The 24,804-nt window shown below is 36.2% G+C and overlaps 1 protein-coding gene across 2 annotated transcripts; it reads right to left on the reverse strand.

Moving 5' to 3' along the window:
* Positions 1-172: 172 nt before the first annotated feature.
* Positions 173-23,758, reverse strand: mllt1 (MLLT1, super elongation complex subunit). Of its 2 annotated transcripts, none has more exons than XM_023339760.1 (12): positions 23,644-23,758; positions 14,154-14,334; positions 13,189-13,271; positions 11,561-11,704; positions 10,270-10,395; positions 7,682-8,317; positions 7,040-7,130; positions 6,124-6,235; positions 5,773-5,872; positions 4,692-4,757; positions 2,829-2,900; positions 173-1,972 (listed from the first exon to the last, which is right to left on the reverse strand). In XM_023339760.1, exons 1-12 carry the CDS (start codon positions 23,653-23,655, stop codon positions 1,844-1,846), a joined length of 1,752 nt encoding a protein of 583 aa, XP_023195528.1. In that variant the 5' UTR covers positions 23,656-23,758; the 3' UTR covers positions 173-1,843. The 2 variants fall into 2 exon arrangements, with proteins under 2 accessions (XP_023195528.1, XP_014326054.2); XM_014470568.2 differs by having other exon boundaries at positions 4,683-4,757.
* Between the last annotated feature and the right edge of the window lie 1,046 nt (positions 23,759-24,804).

Here is a 24,804-nt window from a genome sequence, read left to right on the forward strand (position 1 = left end):
GAGAAAATATGCATCACTTCACCACAACCCCTCCTTACTGCGTTTACAAGCACTGAAAACAAAAAAAGGCAATAATGACACAGAGCACTGGGCAAAACTTTTACTCAAATTGTTTTTTAGCAAGTTTTCTCCAAAACCTGAACCATCACCGTATTATTTTTTCCTTAGTTTTAAAATCAAAACGTTTTAGTTTTTGATCACAGAAAGATCCTCTTCCGATCTTCTTTGTACCGTAAGAATGAATCTTTCAGCCAAGTTGTTCGTTGGTAAAGATGCTAGAATTTTGCTGGTTGACACAAATTTTCTGTGAGGATGATTACAGTTTCTACGGATTTCAACAGAGAGATGAAGAAAGATGTTTCTGTTTTAATTCAACAGAAAAAAGGGCTTAAAAAATATTAACATTTAGGCATCAAAGCATTTTCCCTGATTTTTCTGCAATTCAAGGAAAGTGGCTATTGTAAAACTGTTGAGCTGCCAATCAGAGAAAACCTTGCCGATTTTAAACGTGTTCATCCCTTCAGTTTAGGTGCCTTTTTTACATGAATCATAGATATGTAATTTAAGCTTTTAACAACATTTTCCTTGAAAAAATGTTTCAGTACTCGGTGGAAAGCTTTTCAGGCTATAGAAAGAAAGAATAGAGCACTTGAAAGCTTAAATGAAAGTCTGATTGTAGCTAAAATGTAAAGTAATTCAATATAAACTCAAAATATATTTTTATTCTTTGTTGCTTTGTCATTTATTATCTAATTAAACTCAAACTCAATCTAAATTTGTTGCAACCGGACAGCCTCTCTTTTCTTAATCTTAGCTGAAGTAACCTTAATTTTGCATTTTAATGACAAAAGTTAACATTTTTTAAATTAAAAACAAAAGTGTGCTACTTTCAGGGTAATTTGTATCCAATGATAATGAAGCAACACTGAGGCAACTATTAATCTTTTCTGTAGTGATTAAAAAAACTAGCCGTTCTGGAAAACAGCCATCAATTAGCTCTGTAACAAAAACTTTACATAGACGAAAGAAAATAACAGAAAATCAATGTTTTTACTTTTTAAAACTCAAAATAAAAAAATGTCGAAAATCTTTTTCTGTCATTTACAAGAAAACTAAAGTGTGTTAAAAGCATTTTCAGTGCTTATAAACTAATAATGCCAAACGGGGGGAGGGGGGGTGGAGGTTAGCAGGGCAAAGTGTGCTTGTTGGCGAGTGACTGGTGGTAGAAATGCAACCGGCTGTTTGTGCTCAAGTTTCATAAACAAAGAAGTCCGTGACCACAAAGACAACATGTCTTCTTAAACCTCAGCAGAACAAGTCGCGCGCAGACTCACGGACGGCGTTCACACGCAACTCAGGAGTGTGTTGGAAGAAAAATGAGCTCCAGCTGACAACGCAGGGGCCGGAGTGTTCTGCTCAGACAGGAGTGTGCATGTGGAGGAGGAGAGGAGGAGGGGAAGTATTAGGTTTGCAAAGGCGGGAGCGGTTTAAGTGCAGGAGGGAGGAACGGGGTGGGGGTTTGTTGGGCGAATTCCTCAGCTCGGCACAGATTCGAAGTGTGTGTAGTGAAAACCCTGACCAGACGGAGGTCAGATGCTCCGGCGTTTCCTCACACACCACCTCCTCCTCCTCCTGTTTCCTCCCCAGCGTCACGTGAAGGTGGTGTTGTGTGCTTGCGACTGTTCGTGTGTTTCTGTTTCGTGGTGTGGTTGTTCGATGCTTCAGTCAGGCTCGTGAAAAGGCCGCGACAGACGTTTCTGCTCGTCTCTTCCGCAAAGAGCAGGCATGATGGCGAGGCTACCTCTGCCGCTGACATCCACACGCCGGCCCCTGCCGCTTCCTGTCACGTGGCCGTCGCCTCCAGGTAGCTCTGTAGTTTGCGGACGGTAGACTCGTCCAATGAAAAGAGGTCAAAGTCAAAGGTGGTGTTTGTCACGTTAAAGTGGCCGGTCTCCTCGATCAGGTTGACAATCTGCAGGACGAAAACAGAAACTATTAAAGTTTTAGTCAGAAATGTGGACATGAAGCAGGAAGTATCCACACTTTTTCACATATTTTTATGTTTAGTCAAAAAAAATTAAATGCATTTTATTGGGATTTCAAACTACAGACCAACACAGGAAAGTTAACAACTGTGATATGGAAGAAAAATGTTTAATTTATTATTTTTCTCTAACAATAGAAACTCAAGATGCACCAATCCACTTTTTTCACTTCTGATACCGATACCAATGTCTGAGATTTAGTATAAAATACAGAAAAACGGTGCTGAATTGTCAAGTTTCTTTTTTTTATTTCATTGTAATCAACAGACATAAATATAATGAATTACAAATTTTTTGATAACTTTCCACCAGTACAACAATTAAACACACCAATAGCTTCACAAGTTTGGTCAAACATGTAGAAACAATAAAAATGTAACTTATCTTCATTTGAAAACACTTCCTGTATGTAGCCAGGTTTTAATACAGCAAATAAAAGCAGATTTAGATGCACTAAAGTGTAGAAACCAGAAAACTTAGTAAAACTATCCCTTAATGTTGCATCTAACATTTTTGTACGTAGATTTCAAAGTAAAAGTCTGAGTTATTTGTACTCTAGTCAAATTAAACACAAATTGACAATTTACTAATGTAACTTACATTGATTTTCTTCAGAGGGTATCAGAATAAAGTATTAATAATCCTCCACTTTCTGTTGATCAATGACATGAAACCTCAATAAAATACATTAGAATGTGGCTTTAAAATCCATTTCTGCTCTTCAGTAGAACAAGTTCAACTACAACAGTAGTAAATGTGGCAGAAAAAGGTCAGATCGCCCACCTGCTGCAGGACGTTTCGCTCCCTTAATGCCATCAGTCTGCGGTGGAGGTCCACCAGCTCCTCTGTGTAGGCCTGCAGCATTCACGAGGAAACAAGACGTCAGAAAACAGAAAGTTCACAGGAAGAAGTTAGTTGTTGATTGATTCTTTGACAATTTTTCATTTTCTTTTTTCTCTAAGCTTAAACCAGTGGTGTCCAAACCTTTGACCCAAATCAGCAAATTGAAACTAGTTAACATTTAACAGAAATGCTAAATAAAAAATATATATATATTGTGAACTCTTTTCTTTTTAACTGCCAACTAATAAATCATCATGCTATATTTAAAAAACAACATAGAAAAGAAAGAATTGTTGTAGATCTGAAAAGGTGTCAGATGTTTCCTTTAATAAAACTAATAAGTTTTGGGTTGAATATTTTTTATTTTGTTGGTCTAGAACACGAGTCTCAAGAGATTCTAAATATATACAGATGTAGCAATAAATGCAGATTATTCTTGATATTAAATCCTCTTTTGTCATGGAATAATTGCATTGAATTTCCACAACAAAAGGTGATTTCTAGATCTATATTTTTTTTACACGAATATCAAAATCCCTCCCAAGCGTAGGCGTATTTTTTATTTCTCACTGTCTTCAATGTAGAGTCTTTAAAACCACAAAATAAAATCTGAATATTTTTCTATATAAGCCCTAGTGCTTTAAGTGTGACGTTTAAGTTATAATAGCCCCCAGATATTAATTTCTGTCTACCGCTGGTTCTCAGTCATCCAGGACACGACAAAGCTAAAAAAGGCTTAAAAATAAAGCAACTTAAGTTTTAATTTAAACGGCCCATAACTTGTATTGAGAGCCATTACAATAAATCAATGTTAATGAGGAATTTTATTAAGAGCAGCTACTCATTAAAGCTTTTTTATGTAGAACCTTAAATCATTGTAAAGGTGTAGCAGAGATTAGATCAGTGAGACTGAACAAAACTTACATCTAAACAACATTTGAATTTTGATTTTACTTCTTAACAGTTTGCTTGCTTAGAAAAACACGTTTGATGTGCATTACTAGTCATTTTTGGTCCTGAGGCTTGAATGTGGTTTAAAAACATTTTAAACCACTTTTTAAACCACATTTTACATTACATTTCACTGTAACTTTCCTGAGCCCCCCAAAATTGGTCTTAAGACATTTTCCTGTTTATTGTCCCCCCAAATAATGAGATGGGATTTACGTCCTTTCTCCCAAGAAAATGCAGCTTTGACTTTTTTAAAATGACAACAAAATCCTCACAGTACATATTTATCTTTTTCTTTTTTTTTTTTTTTAAAGTCATATTCTATTTGTGGCTCTGAATTATTTCAATGGCCTGGGGGTGAAAAGGTCTCTTTGCAGACACCTGGTCTAGAAAATGTTTTTAATTGATACCCAGGAACAAAAATGTTTTTTTTTATTCAGACAAATTTAATAAATGGGTCTGTTTTTTAGTAAAAAGTCACAGAAAATTTGTCGCTACTTTTTATGAAGTTTAATGTAATTTTCCTTCTGCATCATCTCTGTTTACTAGCGGCCCATTGAGGGCCACAGAAAATTATTCTAAGGGTCACAAACTTTGGACACCCGTGGGTTACAATAATCTAATTGATCATGTTAAGAGTCAGAAATTATAATAATTTGACAAATTGATTGATTTATTGAACAACTTTTGGTGTTTTGATTCTCATACCAACAGAAAATCCAAACAAAAGTGTGTCATTAAAAAGGTAAAATAGTCAAAGATTTGTTTTGTTTCTTAATACAACTGAATTGTAGCAAAAAGGTTATTTTATTTTTGAGTTTAGACATAAAAAGTTTGATTTACCCTTCCTACCTTGTCGTATCCCTTCTTCATCACCTTCTCCGAGCGAAAAGAGGAATCTGGACTTTTTCGGACAACCTGTGGCAGAAGATGGAGGCAAACGAAAGAGAGCAATGGATAATAGATTTTTTTTTTAAAGATTTTTTTTACATTTTACTTTAATGTATTTCAACATTTGACTGACAAAAAATGCAAGACTGCAATTATTTAACTGATTTAAAATGGGAATTTTTTTTTTTAGCAAACCTAGGCCTGTCACGATAAATTGTTTGATAATGATAAACTGTCCCAGAAGTTATTCTTTAGATTTTGAGACCATTTTCAAGTAATATAATAATGCAAGTACACCCTCTGAAAGATCAATAATCTCTCATTTCTGGAGATTACACTATCTAGAGATATGTTCATTCCTAATGAACGCTGCTTCATTAGGAATGAACATTTAACACTGGAACTAGAAGACATTTTAAATTTCCCAAATAAACAAACAAAACAAAAAATAAAATGGATTGCAAAGTATTTGTAAACAAAGCTGCCCTTCAAAATAAAGGGCTAATCCTCAGACTGAAGCTTTTTGTCATCCAGTCTTTGCTTTTCTCTCTTTCTCTTTCTACCAATCACGCAAATGTAAATGATTGAGCTCGTTTTAATGTATCATGAGACTAATTAATTGCTTATTGCGACAAGCTGCAAGTACACTCTGTAACCCAAGAGCTTGTACAGCTGCTTTACGCATCCATGAAATACAAAGTTTATAAGGTCTTGTCTTTGTCTCATATTTTTCTGAGGAACTTGAACTTCAGCTCTTTGAAATGTTGCATCAGTTCGTTGTGGTTTTGCATGAGTTGGGTTATATCCGCTCATCAAACGCCGTTTATTAAATGACTGTATGCCTCCAGTCCTCAATGTGTTTTTCTAAACGTAAATCTTCAAAATGTAGAGTCATTTCTACGATTCTTTAATTTGACTAAGTGCTTCGCTGTGGTTTAATGTTTAAGCAGCACCAGAATCAAGACATCGCTCTAGCAGACGATTGAAAGCCCCGTCAGCGCGCTGATTAAAAACACAATAAAACGCTCGGTGGGTGACTCACTTTGTTGTTGGAGGAGCCGTGTTTCTGTGGGGGTGGGGCGGGGTCTCGACTGGGGCGGTGCGATTCATCGCTGCTGTCACTCTCGCTGTCCAGGCTGAGTCTGTCGGAGGCACAGGTCGAGGTCAGAGGTCATTCAAACAGACTAAAGGAACTCTGTCTGGCACTTGTAAATGCCCGTCTGCATCTGATGATGTGTAGAGACTTTTAGCAGCCAGTCAAGTGAATCCGTTTGCCTGAACTACATTCTCTACCTGGCTTTAAAAAAAACTGAAAATGCTGGGAATAAAAAGTAATCTGCATGTATTAAATACAGATTCTGGCTTAAAACTTTGTGATTTGGTTCAAACTGACCGAGAGTCGCGGTTGGGGGGATTGGTTTTGACGGGCGTCTCTTCTTCTGAGCTGCTGTCGTCATCGTCCGACTCTTCTGACTGGATCTCTTCCACCATGGATCTGAGCGGGCCTGAGAAACAAGAACAGAAACAAGTAACATCAATTTTATCATCTAAACAGATTAAAATGTTTTAATCCAACAATTTACCAAACCACAACAGTTAATGTCTCTGAAATGCAATGCAGTTGTGGCTGAAACTATTAATTTTAGGATTTTTTAGCGATTTATTTTGTTTAAAACAGGAGAAATACAAAGTTCACCGAAAGAGGAAAGACGAACTGTACCAGGTTATAATTTCCAAATGTCCTGATTGATTAAGCAACCAATTAATCAGTTATTCTGATGACTAATTGATTAATCAAATAAATTGTCACATTTTGGAGATATTTTTATTTAACCACGTATGCTTATTTTTTTACATTAGAAATGCTTAAAAAAATACACTTGTTAAAATAATAAAAAGCCTTTTATTTCCTAAAATGTAACAACAGCATTCCTGTAGTGAATGCTTGATCATTTCAGCTAAAATAATACTTTTAACAACATCTGAAAAGATTGGCTCTTTCTGCTCGACTTAAAATCAACAGCTGATGTGTTGTTTATTTTTTAGATAAACTAATAATTAAACAGCTAAATGTGCTTTATAGGAGATTTAGATTTTTTTTTAAAGAATTTGAACCAGGTCAAGCTATAACTATGCCACTTGAAGAGTCCATTCACTATCTGGAGTTGGGATTAAAACAACTCATTTAAAATTCATAGGCGTTAGGGGTTCCCTAAAGACTTGAAGTGATGACAACTGAAAATCCAGGGTCAATTAAAAGGTTAATCAGTAGAAACAAAACAATTGACTAATAATTAAATCAAACTCACCTTGACCTGGTTTTTGTCCAGGCTCAAAGTCTGAATCTGAACTGGAGTCAGAACTGGAAGTAGAGTTGGAAGGACTCGAAGCAGCTGATTGCTGAAAAAACAGAAGTTAATAAAGTGCAACAGGTTAAATAAATGTTAATAATATGACCAAATAAATGGGAATGATTAACTCATCATTCAGTTGATGAGTAGAATCAACTGAATACTTTATGTCTTAAGTTGATTACCACAAAAAAGTTCTAATTCTACAGACCGCAGGCAAATGAAAACGTAGCCAGTTATTCTTCATTTAATTACAGATTAGGTTATTCTTGTTTTACTTGTGAATTTTTTCCCAAATTAATTTCTGTAAAATGCATTTTCCAATGCAACATCTAGCAGAAAATAAAATCCTATTTTCAAAATTTATTTTAGGATATGTACAAATACAAAACAACGCGACCAATTGTATGAGTTTTAAAAAAATGCATACGTCACTTCTCTTGCATGAAGGAAAAACTAAAAGTGACAAAATAATCATTAAGGAAAATATGATAAATTAAACATTTACAGCAGCTCTAAAGCCATAAATGCATCCTGGTTTGTGTTTGTAGCAGCAGGTTTTAACTCATCACCGTCGTATTTACCTAAAAATCCTCCTACCTCTGACTTTGACGACGCTTCGTCCTCTGAATTGGACTCCTCCGACTCTGGAAGTTTCTTGAGCTCCTTCAACTCCTGGGCATCATTTTTGTTCTTGGGCGGCCAGCGGCCTTTCTCCTTGGAAGGCTTCTTCTCGCCGTAGGACTGGCTGACGGCCGTGGACGAAGAGACGCGCGGCGACGTCCCAGTGAACGCGCTGCCGGTCGGTCCCTTCAGCCCGTCAGAGCTGCCCTTCTTCTGCTTCTTGGCGCTGGGTTTGGGGGACTCCACGGTGGAGGGGCGTTTCCCCGGAGCTTTGGCCTCCACCGCTCCTCCACCGCCTCCTCCGCCACTTCCTGCCCCCCCTCCTTTAGGGGACATGCCATCCATCTTCGACTCCTTCAGGGTGAGCTTGGGCTCCTTGAAGGCCGCCTTCGGCTGAACTTTCACTTCGTCCTTCACTTTGATCTCTGATGGCTTTTTCGAAGAGGAGGACGAGGAAGGGTCACGACCACTTTTGCTGCTCCCATCTCGGTCGTCGCCTTTGGACGACCCTTTGCTCTCAGAGTCTTTTCGCGATCGTTCACGGTGCTCCTTGGTCAATTTGTGTGGTTTGGGTCCTTTGCTGCTTCCACCACTTCCTTCTTTGCTTGGTTCCTGAGGAGAGAAAAACAGCAGGACTTTCATCAGCTCTACAATATAAAATATGCAAGTTCAGGCTCATAAATGCTGCATTTTTAGAATTACATTTTTACATTTATTAAATCTAGGGTCATTTTTACATGTTTGCTCATGAAGCTACACAAACTTGAATATGTTCAAGTCAGTCAATTTTGAAATAGCATCATTCTGATGGCTATTAATGGAAACTAAGATTTGCAGATACAGATTACTTTAGTAATTGAGTATTCTACCAATTATTCTGATGATTAGCTGAAAAAAAATTATAATAAAATTGGCCCATTCTGCAGATTTTTTACTTAACCACTTTGTACAAGATTGAAAATACACAAAAAAGCAAAAGAAAAACATTTTGTTGCCTAAAATGTAACAGCATTCCTGTAGTTAACGCTTCATTATTTGTATCAAAGATTGAATATGCAGCTACATAAATACTCCTAATATGTGAAACTCTAAATCTTTTCTGATTGACTCATCAGGGCTGAAGCTAACGATTATTTTAATAATTGATTATTCTGACAATCAATTTTTTTTTTAAAGTTGCAAATTTTTCACCAGTATAAACTTATTTTATGCAATATTATAAATACATTAAGATGAAAATAAATTTTTTGTCAGAATTTTTTATTTACCGCTAACATAAATAAGTTACCAGGGCTAAGACATTGAAACAGGAGAGATGTGAGCTCTTCTGTTTGTTCCGGATAAGATTCAACTGCAGAGTTTTGGACCAACTGAAGGAAACAACGGATTTCGCATGATGCATATTAACAAAAATAACACACACACAAAAAAAGAGTGTGGCAATAGTCTAGACAAGAGGAAATAAACACATAACTAATCATCTCAAGTTCCTTTTTTGTAACTCACACCTTGGTTTGGAAATATTTATCAACTTGCTTTGAGTGACCTTCACTAGTAACTAGTTGAAAAGTTTGACCTAAAAACTGATTTCAAAAGTCCAATCTGTTGATAAAAGTTTGATAGAAGAGATATTTTTCAATCTGTTTTCAGAACTCAAAATTCTTGGAGAAGTGACAAATTAAATAAAATCTGTACACTTTAATTTTGTTATAAATACTTCTGTTCTTCAAAACACCTAAACATAAAAATGCATAGATATTCGCACATTAAATGCAAGTTACCTTGTTAATTACTTAAGGTGTCAAAGCTAACATGAACAAGGTAAGCATTAATTAAAATTACTTCAGGTTAAGTATTTAAAGTGGAGAAATGCTCAACATGCAGCAGATAAATAAGTTAATTTTACTTTAAATCAGGTTTTAGCAAGCATCTCTTCGATTAAAAGCTAAAAATATAGATTTAAGAAATCAAAAAAATACAATATTCGCTTTCCAGCGGTTCTCTACCATGGCCCTTGGAGCTCACTGTCCAGCATGTTTTTACTGCACTTCTGCTCCAGCACACCTCATTCAAATCTCATTCAAATGAATGCATTACCTCCTCAGCATACCATGCAGTGCTGCAGAAGCCTGTTAATCACACATTCATTTAAGACAGGTGCATGGCTGCTGGGGAAACACCCAAAACATGTAGGGCTAGACTGAAAACCAGGAATTATCAAGAAGATTTTTTTTAGATTCTGATTATATCTTTTTAAAAAATAATAGAAATATACGCCTGCAAAAAAAAATAAAGTCCTCATCAGGTCTACTCTGGTTCATCTTTGAAAAATGCAAAGGAGTCAGTTTTCCTCCTAATGTGCACCCTCACTCTGCAGATAAGAAGAGAGCAAACCTGCACACAAATGCACAAAAACAGCTGGAAACAATTACTAACTTGAGTCAGGCTTTTTCTCAAAAAGGAAAAATATAAATTTTTATTTCATTTATACCTGCAAACAATGTGAACGGAGCTCACATGATCAAGGGAACTTTAACCAAATGATGTTTCTCCCTTTGTCCTACCTTTGATACATGAGAGGTCTTTGTCTTTTTGGGGTCTGAGAAGGCTGAGAGGGGGATGGTGGGAAGCATTGGGTAGTCCGGACTGGGCCTCGACATAGCTTCAGCCCCCTCAGGGACCACCAGTATCTGAAATTAAATACACATGAGTCACTGTGTTTCTCTGCCGACACTCAAAACCACCAGAAGACTCCCAAGTTCAAAACGGCAGGCAGTAATCTGGAGCCTTTGGGATTATGAAGGGGTTCAACTCATTTGAAGTAAAGTTTTGATGAATACAAAGCTTTTTGAAATTAATATGCGAGAACAGATGTTTGGTTTTGTTTTTTTGGTTTTGTTTGGTGGTCAAAGCAAATGTTAATCTTTTCTAATATTGAAACAATTTCTAAGCAGATCAAGCCAGAGCCTGGATTTGATTAGAAATGTTTTTGGTGACTATTGGCCTGCAGGTTTTTTTATTTAAATTTGTTATTGCCACACTTGTGTGATGCAGATTTCTGCTCAGGTCTCTCTTGAAAATGAAATCTGGACCTCAATGGGGTTTTTTCTGGTGAAATAAAGGAAAAAATACTTTAAAATACTTTAATTTGTATGACAATATTAAGACAATACACCAAAAATTGTCCAAATACAGAAATATATCAAAACATTACAGATAAGATTCTGAAGAAACAAGTGTGGATTTCCAAGTTTGATCACTTGATTTGTATTCAATTAATAACATATGGAAATATATGAAGAAAATGAAGAATAAATTAAATGTTTCTCCATACAGGAGACATTTTGAAAGAATCATTAACAAGAACGGCTTTTCAACAAAGTATTTAATACAATTTAGTTTGTTCAACACTTATGTTTTTATCGATTGTGTCTTTTCTACATGTGGATCACTTGGGTTGTTGCCAATATCTCTGGTGAATTTTATTAAATGATTCATCTTTGAATCTAGCAGGATTTTATGTTTTCTTACAGTAACTAACATATCAGAGTTTACCACTGAACACTCAGCAGCAATTTCTTCTCATTTTGATGTCAGTGTTTTGATTGGCTGACACATTGCATCATTTATTTTCACACAGTGGTGCTACAATTCACTTTTAAGCATTTTTCTGAATAATTTAACACTTTGGAAGTTGTGTACAGAGGCCAAAAATGCTCTTGTTTTCAAAGATTAACACAACTACAGAACTGTATTTAAGGAGTGAAATGAAAAAAAAGTGATCTAATTTTTACTGTAATCTGACCTAAACCTTTCTTAGCGCTTGTTGAGTAAAGCTGCCAGTGACAGACTTACCCCTCCCGCCTTGATGAGCTTTTTCCTGAATTCTTTGGTGGGGTTGTTGAAGGTGAGTTTCTCACAGCGCAGGTGGTTAACGGGAGGGTTTCCTTCCAAGTTAAGGAACAGGTCATAGTTGAAGATTACTTTTTTTGGCTCCTCCTGAACCAGAGAGAGAGGATTAAAACTTGTTTTATGTGCCACAAGGGAAGCTGAATGAAGAAAAAAACCCAAACAGTTTTTGTAAGAAAAAAGTATTCCTGAATAATAATCACTGACGTGACATTTCTTGGAAGGAAAATTTGAAGAAATCAGGAAGGAAATGAGAATTATGTACTCTTAATGTTATGTCAACACCAAACTAATGTTGATAGCACAAACTTATTCTCTTCCTTTTGAACTGCAACCATTTAAACTTTCACTAAATCACCAAGTTGCAAAATTAATTACAGAGACATTATGTGAGCTCACAAATAAAACTCTCTTTGATTCTTAACTGTCCTCAGAGTTAAGAATCAGACTCTTAGTGACTGGCAAGTAATATGTTTGTTTTAATAAAACTAAACATCATTTAAATAAAATATCTACAAACATACAGGACACAACTACAGAAACTGTATTTAATGAGTGAAATGAAATGAAGACAGAAATCTTCACAATAAAAGCTTTTCAAAATAAAAGTAACACATTTGGATTTGCCTAATAAATTTTAATTTTGTTTTCATTTATAAATAAACACAAGGTGCAGGACACGCCAGTCTTTGAGAGCTTCTGCCATGCATGGTTTAGACCAGGGTGTCCAAAATGTGGTGCATGGGCTATTTATGGCCCTTGAAATGATTTTGTTTGGCCCTTCACCAAAAGTCAACAAAGGTAAGAAATTTGGCCAATGAAGAAAAAACAACAAATGCTCAAAAAAATTTGAAAATTGTCCTTGTTTTTAATAAGGCATCATCCTGAAGCATTTTTGTGTTAATGATTGTTAATGATTTTAATTTTTGGTGACTGACTTTATGACTTTTTTGTGTTTTGTCATTTAGAGCACTTGTTGCAGAAATGTGCTGTACGAATAACTTGATTGATTAAAAAAAAATATTGTTGAGCGGGTAAACTTTAAATAAATCAAATACATTTTTTCATTTTCACTTGACAGTTTGGACACCACTGGTTTAGATGTTTTCTTGCTTGAACACACACAGACTTGAATGACTGCAACATTTTCAGGCTGCAGCAGAACTTGCTGAAAGGCTGAGGAGATAATTCGGTGATTTGAATCAGGTGTTGGAGCAGGGCCACATCTAAAACCTGCATCAACCCTTTGAGGACTGAAGTCGACCACTTCTCGAACAACAACAGGGTTCCAACACATTCAACATCTGCCTACACTCAACTGACACCAGATAACATTTAGCTACTAATTCAAATACAAATGTAGCAGATGTTAGTCACATAATGACCAGCCTTTAAATATAGAACAAGAAAAAAATCCACATACTTTAAGGATAGTTGGAAGGATGTGTGAAATATTTAGGAAATGAAACAATGTATCAAGCATGTCATACTTTTTTCCTACTCTGTTATCCCACATTTTCTTTCTCCACACCATAAAATACATATACTACAAAGTAGTGTTGAGGCGTTCCCACCTTGTTCTTGAAGTAAACCTCAATAGGCATGATGAAGCCTGCGTAGCCCGATTCCTCCACTTTGTATGGAGGCTCCTTGCATACTGCAGACAGACACACACTCACTCATCACTGACGATAATAATTTGATTTATACATTCACATGGGTGATTTTAATCACAGGATTTGCTGTCATAAAAGTGACAATAAAGTATTTACTACTACTTTACCGTATCTTTTAATTCATCTGTAGTCTGACTGCTGCAGTCGAAGTCCCATAACAAAACGGTGCCCATTTTTATAACAAGCTTCTTCTACGGAAGTTTTTCATCAAACTCTACAGTTTACATGCATTTAATTATGCTTTTGAAATTATCAATATCTAATAGTAATGCTTCCATGAAACCAACAGAGGACAAAATGGCAAAAGTGATATAATGTCCATTTTTTAGAGGAAATGCAGTTTATCATTCTCAAAAACAAAACAAATAACGTATCATAGTAAAAAATAAATCCCAATAATGATAAATACGATAAATGCCTAATTCAATGTATTTTTCAGAATAATTCCAATTTAAAATAAACAGAATTTTAAAAAAATATTTCTAAATTGAAAACAATAGTCATGAGAATTCAAATAAAAAACTTCTTCATACCAAACATTTAACTTTTTTGTTCCTTGTACCAATCTACTTTTGCTACTACTTTAGCTTAATATGACGGAATAATTTGAAAACATTAAATTAAATGGTCAAATTTGTAGATCATTTTATAAGAGTTTTAGAAATGTAAATTGGATTTGATGAATTATTCATCTTTATTAAACTTATATCTATTATACAGATTATCTCAATCATCTGCCCTTAATCTGACCTCTTTCTAAGCTTAAAGAATTGCTGAGTATCAGATGCATCACAAAAAAGAGAGTATTTAATAAACAGTATAAGTGTTTAGACATGCATTTAAATATAATGTTGAGCGTTTACCTCTCTTAGGTTTGGGGAAGCTGTCATGCAGGCGGAAGACGACCCTCTCTACAAAGTGCTGGATGTCGCCGGTCTCTGGGCCTCTGACAAAAACCATCCAGTCGTGGGTGAAGCCTTCAGAGGTCACCTTCTTCTTCAGCTGAGCTCTGTGGCCCAACTCCAGCTTCACCTGCACCGTGCACTGGAAAGGAACCAAAACAAAAACAAAGCAAAGTTATATATTTTTTTAAAAACACATAAAAGGTTTATCAGGAGGCAGAGACTTGGGATCAACTTGCTCCAACCTCGTAATCTATGTGTATCGCTTCATTTCTCTTGATAGTTTTATATTATCAAGCCAAAAATGTATGGGTTTCTTCATTTCAGCCAATAAGACACATATAGCTTCACTGAACCTCTTTACAAGTCCAGCCACAGATTCACAGGTCATCTCCATCAACGTTATACATGCACATTTTGAAGTATCGCATCAGAAAAGGTTGATCGAAATGGTAATATTCGAGATAACTTTCTCAATTTCACAAACATGTTTTTAAGTTTGCTTTAACTTAGCAATTCAAGGTCCAAACACAGAGGGAAAGGACTTTCAGCCTGGAGCGGCCAGTCAGAGATAACAGAGGCTGGGATTGGACTGGTGGGATGCTCCCAATCACTGGTGGGGTTGTGCCTTACCAGAGGAACGAAACTCTGAAAAATTGTCAAATTCAAGCCTCCAGCATGGAGGAAAGAACTCTGCAGTTAAGAAGTTGCTTTTGTCCATTTGCCGATTATACTCCTAAAATGAGATTAAAGTTGTATAATTTTTACACACTTGGCCAAGCTTGTGAAGTAACTGGGTTTTTTTGTGAGCTGTACTGGTGCAGTGTGATCAAATAAATTTGTAATTCAGTGCATTTCTGTCTACGTCTAAAAAATAAACATTTTAACTCAATTCACCTGCTTTTCTGTATTGACTGAACCGAAAAATCTCTATCAGAAGTGAAAAAAGTACATCGGTCCAACCCTAATGGAAATATTTAATTACACTGATCTATAATGAAAACGACCTTTAGTGTGAGCCCTGTCCAGGTGGCTTCATACCACTTCTTCTGCGGTGATAAATTACAGCAGCAGAAACACCTTGCAAACTAAGCCGTCTTATGAAATAAACATAAGCGAAGCCGGCAACGCGATTAATCCGGGGACCCACTATTCATCATTTCCCCGATTCCACCTTGAACAAAAACCTTCAAGTCTCTGCTCAAAGTCTGGTGACACTTCAGAGGGGAAGGAATGGTGGCGTCTGGACAGACAGAAAGCTGGACTGGTGTCGGGACACTTTCAGTGAAATTAAGAGTAATTTGATGCCCAACCAGCCCGATCTCAAAAGAGGAGTCCAGGAAAGGAGCACATTATTGGACTACTGCTGTCTGCCACGGACAATAACAGGAGACAGCCTCGCAAATGACGCTGTGATTATAGAAGATGAAGAGGAGTGCAGAAGGAGAACACCGAGAGGGGGTGTTGGTGAGGAATGAAGTGGAGAGAGACGGGGGGCAGAAAGGCACTTTATGTCCAGGGAAGGCCTGAAGAATGTGTGGATTTTGAAATGGCACGGTGCGGCTCGTGAGTGGAGGGATTAGACAGGATGGGACTGCGATGAGCTCGTTTGGCGCTCACCTCCTCTCTGCCTGGCACTCTGCCTGGCCGTCCTGTGACAGTAATGCCCTTAAACTGCAGCGTGCCAACGGGGAGAGGACGGGGGGAGTCGCTCTGATCATTAACCACACCCTCCCCCACCGAGGAGTCGCAGAAAATCAGATAAGCAAAATATAAAGAGAGGAAACTAAAAGAGAAAGGCTGGAGTGTTTTATTAAGCAACTGAATATACTGTTTAATTTTACACTGACATTTTATCAATGAATTCGGCTAATCTGATATCGAATGGCTCGGCGTGGGTATGAATATCTGCCAATAATCAAGACGTATTAGCCCAACAGGGAATAAATGAGGGTGATGAATTACAGACTTGACAAATAGAGGGAAATTAATGAGCCACTCTTTTAATGACATAACAATCAATGAAGCCAATATTTCAAGTAAAGTATGGCTTAGTCATTTGCCCCAGCTCCTCGACTGCAAGAACTTTAAGCTTTTAATTGGACAAGATCCTGTAAATGGATAATATTTATGCTTTCGAATAAATGTCAAGCTCATAAAGTTGGTGTAAACATAATAAAATTAAACTTCAACCTAAGCGTACAGTTTAAATCAGCTGGATAATTATTTGAAGCTATTTCAGATTAGTTTTCTTTTAAATTTTGATAATCAGTGCCAAAATTTTTGCTTAATTTTTTCTTTTGTTTGGAGAAATCATAGGCAAATAAAAGAAGCACCACATTTGTAAATGTGTATTTTTGCAGAAACAAAACATAAACACAAAATAATCTTATGAATTAAAGCAATACAATCAGGAGAAATAGCATATTTATTTATTAAAAATTGGTATTGCCATGGAAATACAAACAGATAATCAAATGTTTACATACAATAACATTAAATCAGACTAAACGTTTACCATTTAAAGCCAATTAGAAATACCACCAGTATGTTTACTTGCTAAATGCCAAAATAATGTGTGTGAGAGTTGGGTCAAACAATCTAGTTTTATTCCTCTTGACAGAACTGGTGTAACAGTCAGGATTTGGCGGAACGGTATTTTCAGGCTTGAAAGTTCTCCTTTTTTTTATAATAAAAATTAAGGCCAAAAAGCCATAACAGGATAAATTTAAAGAGACAACAAATTGTTCCAGAAATTACGGTGAAAAACGATATTATTGTTTTGAGATCATTTTCACATGATTTAAGCATAATAATGCAAGAACACCTTCTCAAACATTAAGAACATTTAGTACTGGAGCTGGAAAGACATTTTAATTATCCAAAATAAACAAAAAAATGCATTATGCCATCTCAAATAAACAACATTTTCCTTCAAAACATATTAGTCATTCAGCTCAGACAGGGAAAACAGGCAAAGCTGCTAGTTAGGACTTTTGTAAAGAAATTTGGCAAAAAACACAAACAAGCATGCAAATAGAAATGATCATTTTAATTTATAGTGACAGGCTTATGGCCAAAAACTCTAATTTTAGCTGCATCAAAATACCGATCATGCCTCTAAAACTAAAGCACCTATAGTCTCAGAGTGCATTTATAAACTCTAATCTGACTCTTTATGCTACTTTAGGAGAAACGGCTCTTTCCTTGCAGAGTAGCTTTTTAGCCCATGTTGTTAGTACAGTGTTCACTGTACTAAATTCTCTATTATCAGCTTTCACCAACATCTTTCCAGGGTCTTTTGTGTTTTTCAGGGTTTTTTACAGACACTTCATACCCCGTCTGTTTCCTGAACAGCATGATGGCTGCACAGTCTCATGTTGTATTTGCCTAATTGTTGGAACAGATGAACAAATAACCATCAAGCATCTGGAAAGGATGACCCAAAGTTGCTTTTTCTGTAATTTTACATGTTGAAGCAGTTGCATTAATATTAGGTGTGTAACGCACAAAAAGTTTAAACCAAATGGTTTTTGGTTATCCACCCCCGCCCTTATTCAGGAAAAAAAAAATACTCAAAACTTTCTGACAAATTAGGTTTAATCCAGGATTTTAAAGAATTGATGGAGTATTTTTGTTTGATTTTCTCAATAAAATGATTACTATAAAACCACCTGGATATCATGTTGTTGCTTGGGAATGTTTTCATAAGACTGAGCCAATATTTGATGGTTGAATGGTACAGGGAGCTACGTTTGCATTTTTGCTGATTTTCCTCTCGACTAAAGATTTTAACAATTTGCTCTGCTTCATTCCAGGTGAGTAGCTAAGTTCAGGTAAGAGTGAGCTAAAATATGACCTGTCATTGTTGAGCAAAGCTTACAAAGCCATGAAATCAACTGGGCTTTCCAAATAAAGGTAGTTGTTGGGAACTTCTGAATTGAGCCATTTAGCAAAAATAATGTTGGCAATCCTAAATTACTAAAACAAGAAAGGTTTTGTATCATTTACTGTCAGACAGTAAATAAGTCAAGTCCATAGCTTCAACTCTGTGTGCCAAATATTGCATTTAAGTAGTTGGATGGACTCTCAATATCCTAATTTCACTAAATGCTCGTGACATTTAGCAATAACACAGTGATACGTTTGTCATATTTTACTTTGCCAGGAAAAGTAGCAACAATATCAAAAAGTTGATAAATAACTTAGATAAATAACATCTATATTGTAGCTTTTTTTACCCAAATATCTATGTTTCTATTCAAATCAAAGATCATATTAACTTATAAAAAACAAGGCAAGAAGAAAAAAGAACAAGCTTAAAACAGATGGGCACTAATTACAGGAATAAAATGTTTAGTCATCTGAAATATTAATAATATGCAGACAAATTCACAATTTGAAGCAAAAATAACAGACATTTCGATCAAAAGAAATGCACCGGATTTAAAAGCAAATAAAGCAAAGCTGCTAAAACAGCGACGATGTGTGCATGACCACGCTGTTTTTTTCTCCCCAACTGAGGGGAAACACAAATTCTGGCAGACTTGCTGGCTCCCATGAAAACAATGAACTCCCGGCGGCCATAAATAAATAACATCCATTAATCTCTTCAAGCTAATAAACGATTGACAGAAAAGCAGGAACACCGACCCAAAGAGAGCACACCCACAGCAACACCGAGCGATGATCTTTGGGTGAAGATCAGACCATCATAGCCTACATCAGCCGTCCACAACCAGCAGGAACAATGAACTGCTTTGAAAAATTTTACGTCCTAAAGAGACACTGTCCAATTACAAATACAGTCAGTGAGGCTTGCAATGAAAGCAAGTGACTATTTGAAACTGGGTGTGTGAATTAGAGTGTAAGGAATTTTAACAAGCTGCATGACAAATCAAACATGTCAACCCAGCTGCACTGATCCTGCAATAAGATCTGATCATAACAAAACAGAGGAGATCAGATGCACATAGAGTCCACTTTAGTTATAGGCATATGAGGCAGTCTGACCAAACAAACCACTGTGATGCAACAATATTCCAATTTCCCTGAGACTTTAATTCAAACAAAACATTCACAGACGTCTGTATTTCTTGGATTTGGTTCAATTTATTCAAACGCCACATAACTCTGCAGAACATCTTGACATTTCAACCACTGCAGACTGACACACTTTGCCATTGCAACATGATCTTCATAACACGACTGGGAATGACAACTCAATTATGAAGCTTTAACACAGAGTCAACTAATAGATACACTGAGAAATAATCTGTTAACAAGAATCAGACAATATCGACCTTGATTAGCACTGATCGGTGACAGGTCAGTCAGAAACAAGAAGGGTTCCTCTAAAGGGGACATATAAAGAAAAATCCACTTTTTTAGCCTTGAAACACATTTTGTTGTGTACTTGTATTGTAGGAGGCTTAATTTAGTCTCTCCTTGTTCTGTATAGATATCATTACATGCTGTTATACTTTTGAAATCTGTTCAGTTTCTCTATTTACTATTAGTCTTTTTGAACTATTACTTCACAGAATAAACAAGTTCATCAATTTCCGGCTAACCAATTTTGTGAATCCGCCATTTCTATTTCTGACATTATTTTTGGATTTAAATTGTGAGGGTGTGTTTAATTTAATTACACCCAGCAATAGAGCCTTTTCTAAGTGACTGGTTAAATATTATTTTTTCTTAGAAATGTACCCACACCGGTGGGGAAAATCCTCTTTATTTGCACAAAGAACTTCAATGACGAGTGCCACCAGCATAAAGAAGGATTTGCCAAAAGAGTGAAGGGTAGTTCCTTCTGTCTATGGAAACAACAGACACAGCAAAGTAAATTATAAATTATACTAAAATGACAATAAGGTGTTATCCTATTGAGCTTCTCCAGGACTTCTGTTTCAGTAATGCTAGCCAAACTAACCACATCAACCAATATAAGATGAGAAAAAATAGTGAAATGTGAATTCTGTATTCATTTTTTGCTTTTAAATAATACCAAGACACCATTTCAGATATTCTTATATTGTAATTCTTAGAGAAATATCAGTTGGCAAGGCTGATCAGAAATTGGCCATAAAATTCTGATTGGTCCATTTTTAGTGTTCATTTTTACTTTGGGTGAACGTAAAAAATAAAAACTACTTTCAAACTGATTAAAAATACAGTTTTTGTCATTTCTGTTCTTAATTTTGGAAATTGGTAGTTATGTTAATATCAACATATGTGCACTGAAATAAACTTCAAGATGGTACCAAACCACAGAAGAAGAAAAAATTGTGTTAAAATGACTGGAATAAACAGACAGTAGTGCAACATTTTTGGCAGATTTGAACTGTGTCTTTGCAGGTGAATGTGAACAAATCTTAAAAAATGTTAAAATATAGGACAGTGGTGTGATTAGACCATTTTCCAATAGCAGTGACAAACCTGGAGTTTAGGTTATAACAGATCAAAAAGCTAGAATTTGCTTTTAACTTGTACCAGAAGTCGTCTCTGGGCGGTTGAGACTTCAAAGGGGGTCAACGCTGAATAGAGTCTAGCTCCATGAAAGTGGATGAGCCACTTTCCACGAGTGTGTGTGGCTTCACCCTGAAAACCCAGCCTCCTACAGCCTCAGGCATTTGGGACGCACCAAGCTGCATTTCTTCCACAAACAGCAGATCTATAATTTGGCTTACTGAGCTTTCTGAATAAAACGTTCATCTTCAGATGACAAAAACCCTAAGAGAGCATTTTTGTACATTAATCAATCAAATGTGGATTAGAAACTAACCCTGAAAATTATACATTACATTGTGAGGTCATGGAGACTGGATTCGCCACTAACACACACAGACTCTGATAGATTTACCTACATGCATTTTACCGTCTTTAACCAGAACATATAAAATACTAAAAACTACAGACTTCTGCCAATATTTAAATAGTTTTAAAGGGATTTTTTCATCAGCAAATAAGACCAATAAATGAAGAAATAGAGGAAAGACTTGTCTACAGAAGATGAACAGCGAGCAAAAAACCCTACTTTTTGCTTGTTTGTTTTATAGTCTTAATGACAGGGTTTGTTTTAAAACACAAGGTTCATTATGCTCCCAATTATCGTAAAAGAGAACAACCCAACTAGGTTTGATTCATTAAGTCTTTTACAATGTGAATTAAACTACAATTATTTTAGGAACTTCTTCCTTTATATTCAATCAATCAATCAAATTTTATTTGTATAGCACATTTCAGCAGCTTTGAAAGATAATAAATAAATGCAACCTATAAACACAAATCCTCTTTTCAGACATATTGGCACCTGAAATTTACTAAAAGCAAGAGAAACCTTGGAAATGGTAAAGATTGTGTCACTCTGTAGACAAATCCTGCTTTTGTCAATACTACTAGGATTACAACTTGTACTAATTTAGCAAACTTTGTATTGATTCAATAATTAGACTTGCTCCAAGAGAGTGGTTTGAGTTTGATGACAAACTCAAAAATACTGTTGTTTTCTGGTCCCTAAACACAACATACATAATCACTACTGGATCTGGTTGACAACACTCTTCAGTTTGGACGGTGTTACTGAGTGAAGACGACTCAAGTTAGCTACATTAAAAAAAAATAACTGATTTGATACATGAGCACATAATTAGCACAGGGTCAGATTTCCATCAGATATCTCAGCATTTCAACATCAATATTTACTTTAGAAAAAGAATGTAAGCAGAATGACTTTCTTCTTTTGAGCCTTCACATTCTCTGCTGCTGTTTAAACAGTAGAAATATCAAATTATAAAGCTAGGAACACCAGCTTTTGGCTACAGAAAATGACTACTACAAGTCAGCTCATACATTTAGCAGTAGCACAACAACTAAAAACAACATTTCTTTTATTAACAATTGTTGGCAATATCAATTTTTTTATCTACAAACTATGCTTTTCGGTTATTCTGAGTAACAAGATAGCCTGTGCTATAAATTGAGGGACAATTATTCCAGCAATGCCGTAGCTGTCTTACTTTTTAATTTTCACACATACTTGTATTATTTGAACGTTAGATTTTAATCCTTCAGTTCAAAGCATCAATTTGGTATACCTTATTTCTATTGTTTAACTAATACACATCTTAGGATCTTGTCCTTCTCTATTCATGTGGCTTCAGACCATTTTTACCTCCTCCAATTTAAAATCAGGTCTACTACACATCTGTAATATTGAAATTCATACTTTTCCTCATTAAGATATCTGTCCATTTTATATACAAACCTAAAATAAATGGGGGAAAAAGTCACTGAATTACAAAAATAAATTATAAAATATCAGAAAATTTCAGGTGCTTGTAATTCCTCTAGGTAAATAGATAATTATGTGTATTTTCATATGTACAGAAAGTGAAAATAGATATTTTTTTAAGTCAGTGGAGGAAATAAAAGAGGTACATATGGAAAATAATGAATTTTTTTGATGAATTGATGGTGTGCGCAGTGATGAGTGGCTCTACTGAAAAATAGATATATTTATGTAAAAATACAGGTAACAATGGATGTATGGATGCAAAAACTATGCATTGATGAATGAATGAAAAAAGAAATATGCATGCATCTATGAAGTATTGAGAGATAGATTTATGAATAGATGTTGTATGGAAGGAAAAATAATTGTAAAAGTAAATACACATGTATTGTTTGAATCAATGGATGCACGAAAGAAAAACAGATATCTGGACAAATGCATGGATGCAACTTTTGGACAATGATTTAAGTATCCTGGAAATACAAACATTTCTTCCTCATTCTTATCCAACCTGGAAAACACCTAATACTAAATTCCATACTTTTCCATTCTGCGTAGGAACCCTGTGTAGTCCTGAACGTGGTGAACATTAACCAGCTGTGAGCAAATAATGCAAATATACTCCAGAGTGTTGTAAGATTCCTGTCGTTATCAGCTCCTCTGTGTTGTTCAGATTTCAGGCCGTTGGCGGCGGAGACAACACCCAGCCTCAGCAGCCTAACCTGGGGCAGGACAAATCTTTTCCCCCGGCGCCTTGTAGCTGCTCCTTAGCCTTTAGCCAACGGCCGACACTCTCCTCATACATAAATTAGCTTAGCTTAGCTACACCGAAAGCCCCGATATAAACTGACTCTCGCGAGCTGTAAACGGTTTGCGTGTGTTTCTGAAGGAACCAGGGCAAAATAAAAACCCAAGCGGGGGTCTCTTTGTGTGCTTGGATGTGGCTAGGCAGCGGTGCTGAGTGCTGTAGTAGTAAATACCGATGTATGAGTGCCCAGCTAGCACAGCTCCAGAGCCAAACAACTACGAGTTTTTTTTTCTCCTCTTTCTCACGCGCAGAAAGGAAGATTCATTTCTCCCCTGCCAGCCAACCGCCTGCGTGCTGCCCGTTTCCCCGTCAAAACCCCCCATTCCCAAAGGAGACACGAACCGTACCTGGTTCTCCATGTTTCTCCGGCCTCTGTGATTGTTGTAATTATTTACAGCGGCGTTTGTGGAGCGTCTCCCCGGCCTCTCTGCTCCTCATTGTGTGTCAATCCAGCCCCAGAAGCGGAAGGCAGACGGCTCCCCTCCCCTTCCAGACGGCTGCTGGCAGGCGACCAAAACAGAAAGCACTCCGGACCAATCACAGCGCTCCGAATTCAAGCCCTACTCTGAAAATTGGCCAATCGGAAAAGGGAAAAGGCGGGACAATAACCGAGCTGCAAATACAATTGAAGCATTTTCTGGTTGTTGTCTCGAGTGACAGCAAGAGAGTCCCAATAGTTACGGCTCAGTTTCAATTATAAAATGCACTCGATGCTAATTGATTATAAAGGAATTGAAAACAGAATTTTACTCACATTTACAGCGGCTTAAGAAAGTATTCACACATATTTAATTTTCTTACATTTTGACATGTTGAAAACACTGGTTTTAATGCATTTTAATAGGATTTTATGTAAAAAAAAAAAAAAGAAAAGAAAAACAGCACAAAGTAGTTCATATTCAGGGAACAAATGTACCTTTTCCAATAAAATTCTGCAACCTGATTGTAGATTTCAAGAAAAACAGGATTAGGTCAAGAAGGAGAAGAAGTAGTGGTAGTTGAGGTGTATAAATAACTCCTTGTTCATCTGTACAGTGCAACATATCCTGCCATCATGTGTTGGAGTCACAGCAAAAAACAATAAGTCTCTACAACCTGATAAAGAAGGCTGGTTCTGTTCTGGCGGCTACTGTGGAACCACTGGAGATGATCCAAAGAAGGATTTTTTATAAAATCAAGAAAATGATGAACAACTTTCAAAATTAAGTCAGAGGCTTCTTCAGGGCCACTGTAATACAGACTGCTACAGGAGATCTATTCCTGCCCACAGCCATCAGCATCCACAACAACTCTCTAAAGAACCTTAGACAATAAGTTACAACCATACTTTGGGACTAATGGAGTATTTTTTTAATTATTTAATTTTTTATTTGAGAGTTCCACCTGACTGGTAAACAAAGAAAAACATATATTTAATGGAGACCATTTAAGAAATCTTAATAAAGTGTATCATAAACTGTTGATTAATCACATTTACAGATATGTGATCAACTCTTGAGTCTGTCCAG

Source organism: Xiphophorus maculatus, chromosome 9, assembly GCF_002775205.1.
Source record: "Xiphophorus maculatus strain JP 163 A chromosome 9, X_maculatus-5.0-male, whole genome shotgun sequence".
NCBI classification, from domain to species: domain Eukaryota; kingdom Metazoa; phylum Chordata; class Actinopteri; order Cyprinodontiformes; family Poeciliidae; genus Xiphophorus; species Xiphophorus maculatus.